Source organism: Hipposideros armiger, unplaced genomic scaffold (assembly GCF_001890085.2).
Source record: "Hipposideros armiger isolate ML-2016 unplaced genomic scaffold, ASM189008v1 scaffold_113, whole genome shotgun sequence".
In the NCBI taxonomy this organism is placed as follows: Eukaryota; Metazoa; Chordata; class Mammalia; order Chiroptera; family Hipposideridae; genus Hipposideros; species Hipposideros armiger.
The window spans coordinates 2,314,636-2,325,971 of NW_017731463.1; the positions used below are offsets into that span (position 1 = coordinate 2,314,636).

Below are 11,336 nucleotides of genomic sequence, written 5' to 3' on the forward strand. Positions count from 1 at the left end.
TTTTTCTATGAGGGAGGGGGATATTTTTTTGCTTTAAAATAATTTTATTTGTGGAAACTCTTATCAGATAAACTATAAAACTGAAGGCCATAACATGTTTATAATTTTAATAATAAATGGCCACACAGACATTCATTTAAGAGGAATGAAAAAGTATTGCCCAGAGCAATCCAAAAGTCATTGCTGTCTTTCCCAGCACATTTTTTTTTTTTTCATCACGAACAGCAGAAGTTTATGAGTAAAAGAAAATACACTTTGAGACATGGAGTGGGCTGACCCAAGGGAGGGAAGCAGCCTTTCCCAGCACATTTTTGTCCTCCCTTCCTTGTACCTTTCTCCTCCCTTCCCCACCTGGACAAACAAATTCAAAATGATAGCAAAGATTAAATTACAAGATGATGAGATTACCCCGGTAAAAAGGGATAAAGGGTTACAGAGGGAAAGAACTGAGGGTGGGGAAGGTGGGGATGAGATGAGGGTGAAAGGTAGAGGTCTTCAATTTTTTGATGAGAAAATAAAAGTAATTGGGCCACTGATGAATGTAGTAGAACTTTCGGAGAAGGGACATTTAAATGTTATTAAGTTTTTGCTGTAATGTATAATGTGAACCCCTCTTCTTCATCCCTGAGTAACTTTAAATACATTTCTACACCTTCTTCAATGATTGAATGTGGAAGGTGTCATATTGGGCTGTGCCATTATGTTGAGACTAACCTGGGGGTGAAGAGTGGGGGGTGGGTTGGCCAAAGAAGACTGTTTTGACTGATAGATCACGTCAATGGTCAGTTAAGGGTCATGAGGTGTGAACCTTCATAGAGACCTAAAGACTCAAAACAGTGAGCAAGAGGACTTGACAATGTAAACTCTATCATGTCATTCACACGCGTCTCCAGTGTTCAGGGACTAAAATCTCAAATCCTTTCATGGCTCTTACTCCTGGGTGCCCTGTCCCTGGCTGCCTCTCCAGGCTTACCTCACACTTCTCCCAGCATCCTTCTCTCCTGGAAGGTGCCAAGTCCCTCATCCTTCCTCCGCCCTTTGCTCTCGCTCGTCCCTGTCTGGTTCTTCTAACCAAACTATTAATATAAACTTCCTGAGAGCTACTTCAGCTCGGTAGTCCAGACAGTCCCTGGAACAGCCCCTCACACATACGAAGCATCTATAAATAGAAGTGGTTGTGGGAAATGAGAACAGGAAGTGATTCATTTGTCACAGACTCAGCGGTAACAGAAAACTACTAGAAGATTGGTTAAATAAGTTACGGTCAAAGCAGATGGTGGAATACCACATAGGTATTAAAATGTTATAGAACAATATTTAATTCGATAATATTTAATGGCAATACTTATATTAAGTTAAAAGGTTAGGTTAGGGCTGGCCGAGTGGCTCAGTTGGTTAAGAGCTTGCTCAAGAGTTTGAGCTCTGAGGGCCGGCCGAGTGGCGCGATGGTTAAGAACTGGCTTGGGATGCCAGAGGGCCCCAGTTCGGATCCCACATATGAGGGCCAGTGACACTGCCCTCCGCAGCTGAGATGCTGAACAACAGCTCAACCTGGAGCTGGGCTGCCATGAGTCGCCGGCGACGGCGTGGGCTGCAGTCCCTGTGGCAGTGGATTGCCATGGGCTACCGTGTGTGGCCAGCAGCTACCGTGTGTGGCCAGCAGCCAGCGTGAGCGGCCAGCAGCCAGCGTGAGCGGCCGTCCAGAAGCCGACAACTAATCTGCCTTGCCTGGGAAGAGCGTAGTGATGGTGCCAACTTGGGCCAGTGAAGCAACGTCCTCCACAACTAGACTGAAGAACAAAACGACAGCAACTTGTCTGTTCCCCTTCCCCCAACTCCCCAGCACTGTTCCCATCCCCCCAATTCCCCAATAAAAAATCTTTAAAAAAAAAAAAAAAGAATTTGAGCTCTGAGCAACAGCGGTTCGAGTCCAGTCCCGAACTGAGCTGCCAACAGGTGGCAGGATGGCTCAGCTAAAAAAAAAAAAAAGTTAGGTTATAAAACATATATAAAAGTACTTAGAGAAAAATATTCCAAGAATATAAATATATATATTCCTTGAATATATGAAGGTATTTTGATGAGAATTTTATATTTAAAAAATAAAGCTTTCCACTTGAGATTAGGAAAGAGATACTGGCTATCAGCATTTCTATTTAACATGTGCTGGAGTGACCAGTCAGCTAGAGCATGGTGCCGATTGCACCAAGGTTGCTGGTTCGATCCCCACATGGGCCACTGTGAGCTGTGCCCTCCTTAAAAGAGTCAACTATGCCATTGTAGCATGAAAGCAATGTGTAATAACCAATGACCATGGCTGTCCCCCAATAAAATAAATAAATAAATAAAATAAAATAACATGTGCTGGTGGTCCTACCTAGCACAATAAATTTTTAGAAAAAGGTATAAAGATTAGAAGGTTAAAAAATAAAATTTGCATATATCATAACTGTATAATATCCAAATAACTCAACAGATAAACAGTTAGAATAACTGAATTAAGAAATTCATTGACTACAATATAAAAATCAAATGTATATGTCAAAGTAAGAAACGTCTAAACCTATAGAGAATTTTTATAAGACTTTGAGTCAAACTTACAATATATGCCAGGGAGCAAGATTTCAAATGCTCTGCAGAATAACAGTTTTGCAGTTTCTTTTATGTATTTCGATTAAAGAAGCTTGTGTTTGACACCTTTAGATACCTCGTGTAAGTGGAATTGTCCTTCGGTGACTGGCTTAGGTAAATCAGTTTTAGAAAAAAGAAGTTCTAAGTTACTACAAGTGAGGTCTGGGCAAGTCCCAGGTCTGGGACTGTCAGGCCCATCCTCGTCTCACTGAATCCCAATCTTCCTTTAAAGAGAGGGAGCGTCTGGAATGAAGAGAGAAGCGTGGGCAGGCCAACAGCCTGGACGCAGCAGGTCTGCTGCTGAGAGAGAGACAACGGAGATGTAGGAAAGAGCACTGCCTTGGAGGGTTGTCAATACCATGCCAAGGAGTTTAGATTTCTAGTCTGTGCAGAGCCATTGGAACCCCACCCCACCCACCCTGACCGCCACAGACACATCAGAAGTCACAGACTCGCATTTAGAAGGTTCCCAACAGAAGCAGTGCAGACTCTAGAGGACTGATGTTGGTCAAGTCAGCAAGCTTCGGGGTGGGGTGTCCTCAAAAACACCAGCCTAGACACACCCATGAAGAGGATGGCAGGTGATACCGTATTTCTCCATGTATAAGATGCACCTAACTTTGGGGCCTGAAATTTGAAAAAATATATATTCCATAAAGTTATTGAACTCAAGTTTTATTCATCATAAAATTCATAAAACTCCTCATCACTGTCAAAAAAGCGGGACATGCAAGTAAAAAATCAACAGCCACTGTATAAGACGCACCCAGTTTTTAGACCCCAAATTTTTCAAAAAAGGGTGCGTCTTATACATGGGGAAATAGGGTAGGTAGAGAATCAGGCAAATAAACAGAAGTGAGAGAAAGGTTCTAGAAAGTCAAAAGAAGAGTTAAGAAAATTAGGAGGTCTTAGCTCTTTTTGAGAAGATAATTTTCAGCTTGGTGATGGCAAGATCCAGCCGGCAGTAGACGGAAGAGTTAAAGGGAAGTAAAGAGTGGAGATAGTGAATGTGGACAATTCTTTAGAAATCTCTGACCATTGGGAGAAAGCAGAGGACTTTGAAATGGAAAAATCGAAGAATTTTTACAGCCTTAAGAGGAAAGATATAATAGAAAAGATGAAAAATACAGATGTATATAGGAGGAGGTGAGGATGGGGGGGTTGAAATTAATTGACAATAGGAGTCTAATCATGAAGGAATTTTTTTTTCTTTTTCCTTTTTTCTTTTTCTTCTTTTGGAGGGGGAGGTGTATTGAACAGGAGACTATACAGCTCTTTGAGACTAGTGAGAAGGTGGGAGCAGATATGAGTATAGATAATTTATAACAAGGGTACAGGTTGTTGGTGAGAAGTAGTTCAGGCAACGTTGAGGAGGGACTTGGAGGGCGTGTGCACCACAGAACGTGGTGGTGAGGGAATCGGGGTGGAGAAGGAAACTGTACACCTAGCTCCAAAACCTCCAGCAATGGGAGGGAGTGAGGGTCGTGGATGGCAGGTTGAAGAAGTGGTATGTGGACTATTTTGAGCTAAAAGCAACTGAACCACTTTGGGCTGAAGAGAAATTTCTGCTACCCCCTCCCCCGCATCTTCCCCATTTAACTACCTAGAAGAATTTGAATTAGGGGCCTTGCGCATAATAAGATGATCAGAGATCACCTCTTTTGACCTATCTGTTGGGCAGGGCAAACTGCTAATTATTGAGCAGGAGCTCTTACCTCTTACAATGACCTTCCTCCTTCTGAGGCCCCAAGGTGATCCTTCTCTCAAAATGGCATATGCACCTCACGCCCATTTCTTCTGTATTTGAACCTCTTGTGTATGTGGGCTCTCTGAGTCTGTCATGTACGTGGGGTTCCCATGAAGACCTATGTATGAAATTTGGTTATTTTCCTCTTGTTAAGCCATCTCATGCAAATTTAATTATTAGATCCTTGAGGATAGAGGAAAGTTGCTTCCTCCCTCACATAACATTGTATTAGTTTAAGGTATACAACATAATGATTTGATATTTGTATATATTGTGACATGATCACCACAATAAGCCTAGTTACTATCCATCACCACACACAGTTACAATTTTTTTCTTGTGCTAAAAACTTTTAAGATCTACCTCTCTTAGCAACTTTCAAATATGCAGTACAGTGTTGTTACCTGTAGCTACAGCTACCATGCTGTACATCACATCCCAAGACTTACTTATTTGATAACTGAAACTTGTACCTTTTGAGCCCCTTTACCCATTTCCTCCACCCTGAGCCCCCCACCTCTGGCAACCACCAATCTTTTCTCTGTATCTATAACTTGGAGGTTTTTGGTTAGCTTTTGTTTTTTTCAGATTCCACGTATAAGTGAGATTATACAGTATTTGTCTTTGTTTCACTTAACCTTTAACTTTTTAAAGAAATAGTACAATAGACACATACACACACAAACTTTTTTTAAGTTTGAAAAATGTCATAATTAGAAGCTGAAAAGAAAATCTAACTTCCTAGCTTTGGCCATGTGTAAGCTAAATTAATGGGAACTAGGTATTTTCTTTAAACTTGAATTTCCTCTTTTATAAAATAGAGACAATAGTACTAATTTCATTTAATATGGGGATTCAGTGAAAATATTTCAAATGCTCAGTGAAGTACTTGGTACATTTTATTACTATTATTATCATAATTATGAAGATATAAACCTCCTTATACTTAAAAATGTGTGTACTTACATGACTTTTATGACTTTCTATGTAATACATTTCTGGAGAGGTAATTTCTGAGTGAATAAATATGAATCCTTTTTAAATTAAAAAAATTTTTACCTAATATTGTTCCACACAACCAGTTGCACCTAGATCCACCCTAACGTCTGGGAAGCCGACTGTAGAAGTACAAGTGGAGGCCAGCATATCATATGTGTAAATACTTAAGACAAATCAAGCTACAGACTGTTCGATAAAAATACGTTCTATCCTCCTACCACGACAAATTTACCTTCGTCATTACCGGGAAGGCTGGTTTCCAGTTTAGTATTCTTAGACACCCTGAGGTTCCAGGCTGGGACGTTCTGTGAGGGTCACAGCCCACGAACCATCTCCCTTTCTCTTCCCATCTCTTTCTCTCCTCCGCTCCATAAGGTGAAAAGCCTCTCGTGCTTCCATTTGAACACATCAGCCTCCAGCCTCACACCAAAGCTTGAGCCACAGCCCTGCAGTCAATCAGCCTCCAGGGGGCCGCCCCTCCAGCCAGAGGTGAACACACAGGCAGCACAATCTGCCCTTGGTTAATCGGGCGAAGGAAACAGGCATAAGAAGTTTCTGGGCACTGGACCGTTTGCAGGGTCCTGGATATCGAGTATGATCTTGAAGGGATTGGTGCAGGCTCTGTGGGAGCCTGTTGTCCTAACCTCATAGACGCTTCCCCACAGTGGGAGGCCTGTGGCAGATCAAGGCCAGGATGGAGTCCTCTAAAGTACAGAGAGGTCCCTCTTTTTTTTTTTAATATCATTCATTATCTGAAATTGAAAAATTTTTTTTTTCTTTAAGAAACTTTATTGGGGAACAGTGTGCTTTTCCAGGACCCATCAGCTCCAAGTCAAGTACTTGTCTTCACTCTAGTTGTGGAGGGCGCAGCTTCGCGGCCCATGTGGGAGTCAAACCGGCAACCTTGCTGTTATGAGCCTGCGCTCTAACCACTTGAGCTAACCTGCCGTCCCCAGAGAGGTCCCTCTTGCTCATGTTTAAGGGAGTGCTGGTTTTATTGGTTTATATTCCTCCCATCAAAGATGCCTATTTCATCACAACATAATTAACACTGAATAATATCAAACTTTTAAAATACTGTTCTTCCTAATCTAGAACATGAAAAAAAATCCCAGTGCTCTTTCTACTTGAATTTCTATAATCATTGTTAAACATTTTGGTGTTTGCGGGCCATTTGAATCTCCTCTCTTATGAACTAAAACAATTTTTATTTATTTATTTTTTCCATTGAATTGCAATCGTTTTTGTGTATATTAGGGGAAAGCAACAGTTTGCCACATGCGTTGCAAACATTGCCCCCACTCAATTTCCCTTTGGTCATGTTTATAATAGGGTTGGTCATGTAGATGCTTTTATTTTTACATTTTATGTGGTCAAGATTGATTGTCTTTTCCTTTACGGCTTCTGAGGCTTGTGTCATGGTGAGATAGATGGTCTCTCCTCCAAGATTATAAAATTACAGACCCATGCTTTGTTTTTCTTCTAGCACATTACAGTTTCATTGTTTTTACATTAAAATATTTGATCCATCTGGAATTTATATTACTGTGAGATTTGATTTAGACCTCATGCTTTCCTTTTATTCCAAATGGCAAACTCATCGTCTCAACTGCATTTATTAAATAATCCACCCTTTGGTAGGGGATAGTCTGACTGGCATGTGGTGTGATCACATTTTTTTCTCTTTAACAACACTCTAAATTCCTCAAGAACAAAGCTGCCTGTCTTCTTTTGGGGCCCTCATGTCCATGGGCAGATCCTGGTGCTCAACACATACTCGGGGGAAAATTGGAGAGCTTGCTGCCATTTAGAAAGAAAGTGGTTATTGCAAAGATTCAATGAAATAATACTTGTAAAGATAATAGAATAGCACTGGCCGGTATTAAGGTACCATACTATATTTTTGTTTAAGTTTTTTAAAAAAGCATGTCTGCTGTATTTAGACAATGGTATTAAGAATATATTAAAGAGAAGACTTGCCTTTTTGGTCAAGAGACTTTTCATTGTGAGCTTCAATGCATGTGCCACTTCTCCCCCCTCGTTCCATCCCCCCAAAATCACACAGTGGCTACCAAGTCAGGCAGCTGAATGCCGCAGCTGACTTGGTGTTCCCAGGTGCCCTCAGGTGTCTTTTTGAGTTTTTAATCCACATGGCTTATCATCAAGATCAAGATATTATGGGGGAAGAAGGAGTATAACGCAATACTTAAAGGTTTTGGGTTTTTTTCGCTTTTGTTTTAACTATAACAATGAAGGAAACATGTTTTTCACTGCCTAAGTTGGTTTTATGTTTACAGATGTGCAGTCCTAGCTGAGTTACTCTCTCCAGGTCTGTTGCCGACTCTGTCCCTGTTTGCTGGTCTCTAAGGCCTGCAGTGAGGTTTCTAAGCCAGTCCTGTCGCTTCACAAAAGGCCTTCTTCCCATCTCTTTGCCACCAAACTTCCCCAAGTCGGAGCTTCTCAGAGCAGTTTGATCAAGTCACATGAGCCAAGGCCTAGTGTCTAGACAGACCTGGGCAGTGTGACAGCTGTTTTTTCTCCCACTCGCTGGAGAAGGGCCCTGATTGTGGTGGATCTGTGTCATTCTGCTTCAGCTCTGGTGAAACCGATTCAGCAAGCATGTTCTGAGCAAATGCCTTGGCCCAGGATGGCCCTAGGGGCTGAAGTGCCCTGGAAAAGCCTGGGCTGTGTAAGCAGACAGATGGAATTTCAAAAGATAGGGCTGCCACTGTGGGTCCAGGGAAGTGATTTAATCTCCAAGTCAGTTTTCTCATCTGTAAAACCTGATCGTATGATTTGCAAAGATCTACATGCAAAGGGGAAGGTCAGTCATCTATAGCAAAGTAATCCACCGGGGCAGGATCTGGAAATGAGAAGGTATAGAGAGAGAACCCCCAGGAATAAAGGATACAGGATGTCACTAGTTACTGGCAAGCCTGCCCCTCGGCAGTATACTCTTTTCACTGCTCATCTGTAAAACAGGGATAACAAAGGTACTTACTCCAAAGGGTTACTGAGAGGATTAAATGAGATAATCCAGGTAAAGTGACAGGATCACAGTGGCACACAGTAGGGACTACCAGTAGCACCACCATTTCTTTCGTTTTCTTATTTATGTTTTTACATCTTAGATAATAGAATGAATATGTCTAAAAAATGTTAAAAGAGAGAAATAGTTGTTAATTAGTCTTTTGCTTCAGGGACTACTTTAAGTGTGATAGTATGAAAGAGGCAAGTCACACATGACAAAGATTAATACGTAATCTGCATGTTTTAAAGATATTTGCCCTATTCAATCCTAAAGAAATTAAATTAAAACAAAGTAAAATAACCATTCTCCACTTAATAGTAGGGAAATATGATGTTATAAATCAATATGATATTGGGGGGAAAAGTTTGTAATACTTACTGTTGAAAAGATCCTTTCGTACATTTTTAAAGAAGTATAAATTAGTGTAACATTTTAGGAAAATAATCCGGCAGTGTCTGTCCAAATTTGAGTGAACTTCCTTATAATACATCCATTATCCTAATTCTAGGAAACCTGGCATATCTGTATGAGAGTGTGAAAATTAGACAGGCGTTCATTCAGCAAACACTTTGTGAGCATCAACTCTGGACTAGGCTCACAGCGGAAAATTGCTCTCAAGGACTCAAGACAGAGAAGAAACACAGATAACTACCATAATTTCAGGTGTAAGAAGTTATGAAGAAAGTTATGCTATGAAGAACAAGCAAGTTAAGGGAGCAGAGTATGGGGGGCGGATTTTGATGGCTGAGAGGGTTTCTCTGAGGGAGCCAAGGGCGCCCCCCAGGGGAGGGTCTGGAGCAAGAGTGCTCCAAGGAAGGGCCTGAGGCAGGAAAGTGGCTCTTTTGAGAAACAGGAAGGACAGGAACAACATAATTCACCATAAATAGAGGCATGGGCAAATAAATAAAAATAAATCAGCTTTATGGTATATTGTGCAGTTGTTACAAAGAATGGTAGATATCCACGATATGGGACAAAGATATTACTGAGCAATATGTAGTATATAGTATAATTTGCATTGCATACATATAATTGTGTAAATATATACATATATTTGTGTCTGGGTTGGAATGAATATTTTTTAATTGGAATTTGTTACAGTGAACTTAAATGAACATGATTTTAAAAAAATAAATGCGTGTATATGATATATTTAAAAATGCATTGACTTGTATGAACTCTTTCCCCAGTACATACACAACACGCACAAATTCTGCATGCCCTTTTTGGAAGCTACTATATCAGATTAAGAACTGCTGAGGCAGAGTTTAAGAAAAGGAGAAATAGAGAACAACACAAGTCATGTGGCGCGTCTGGAGGGCAAATCACAGTGTATGTTTGGGAGTTAAAACTCTTGGGAAGAATTCTTGCGGTTGAGAGTCTAGAGTTAATAATCATATACTTTGTCTTGTTTTGTCTCTATGTTCATCAAGCAACCTGCCGATTATAATTTGGCTTCTCATGTGAATTAATTTCTGGGGAGAGAGTATGTTGAGCACACTGGTCATTTGACAGCTCTTATTTTGTAGAAACTAGAGGCTAATACACTAAAGGGCAAGGTTAGACAAATAATACAAGAACCGACAGAATTGGTAAATAGTCAAGAAAGTTACAAAAGACTGATGGAATTTTCTGGATAAATCATATTCTCCACTTGATTTTCCCTGAACTTGATTGCATTCCTTGATTGAAACATCCCATAAACTGCGGATGTGTTTTTTATTTTATTTTATTTTTTTTATGTTTGCCTATTACAGGAAAATCTGACCTAACAAAATGGGGTCATTTTCCTGTTTTAAAAGATTTCTAGCAATTTGGTTGGACTGAGCAATGCCTTCTCAGGGCAGGGAGGAGGAGATTTTTCTATGTCTCTGTTTCATATACTGAGACACGGACACTGTGACTTGGTGATTCCTTTATGATTCTGAAAAGAAACATCTCATTTAGTCTTCAAAACAGAGCAGTTCTCAGGAAAGAGGCCGCAGGATTTTGTTTTTTTCTACCAGGTGGCCAGGGTCTATATCTCACCTCTGCAGTTTCTTAGCTGTGTGATCTTGGGCAAGGTATTTAAATCTCATTGTTTCTATTGCTTTTCACTTGTAAAGTGGGGATGATAACAGCACTTCCCTTGTAGAGTACAGTAGTGTGGGAGTTGAAAGGCAGGTAGAGGACCTAGGAAATGACAGGACATGGTAGCTATTGTTGACAGAGAGAGGTAGAGATGGGAGGAGAGGGGAGGGAAGGAGAGGAGAGAGACTCAGGGATGCCCTAACTCAAGGGTTCTCAAACTCGAGAATCGCTTAGGACACGTGTTATCACAGCAGATGGTTTTAGGCTATTATGAACAGATGGTAGATTGTTATGGTCAGAATGGCCTTCATGCTTCTGCCGTTTTCCTCAAACTCCCTGAGCTTAAGAGGCATTTCTCTCACCTAGTCTTAGAGGAATAAACTCAGCTCCTTCTAAAAATCACCACCCTCTGCCCCACACTGTCCCCATCCTCTCCCTAATATTCACTGAAATGATCGCAAGAAACATTCATTAAGGACCCTCTTTCGATGAGGCAGTCTCTGATGCAGTATAAAAGATATGAAGATCCCTACCCTTATAAAGATCACGGTCTGAGGGGAAAATTCTAGGCTGTTACCACAGGTTTATTCTGAGCGCTGCTGCACCTCAGCGAACGCCATCACACTTAAGTGAAAGCTGTGGTCTGGGAGGGTGGGAACTTGTGTTGGGGGTTGGAGCAGTGCGTATGTGGTGAAGTGAAGGAATTGAGGGGAGGTAGGCTCAATGCCAGCAGATTAAACCCAAGGAAAGAGGGAGGAGAGCCCACAGTGACAGGAGAGGCTGATGATCGAAGGGCAGGCAAGCAGTCTGTTACTGAAACAACCCTACAACTCCAGAGTTCTTCATTCTCTCTCTGTG

General features: G+C 41.1%; 1 protein-coding gene across 1 annotated transcript in view; it reads left to right on the forward strand.

Annotated features, from left to right (window-relative positions):
* BECN2 (beclin 2) overlaps positions 1–2,716 on the forward strand; it is a 4,173-nt gene extending 1,457 nt beyond the window's left edge. The window contains exon 2 of the mRNA XM_019647558.1: positions 2,681–2,716. Coding sequence (XP_019503103.1) covers positions 2,681–2,716 — 36 coding nt within the window. The remainder of the gene's footprint in view (positions 1–2,680) is intronic.
* The last annotated feature ends 8,620 nt before the right edge of the window (positions 2,717–11,336 follow it).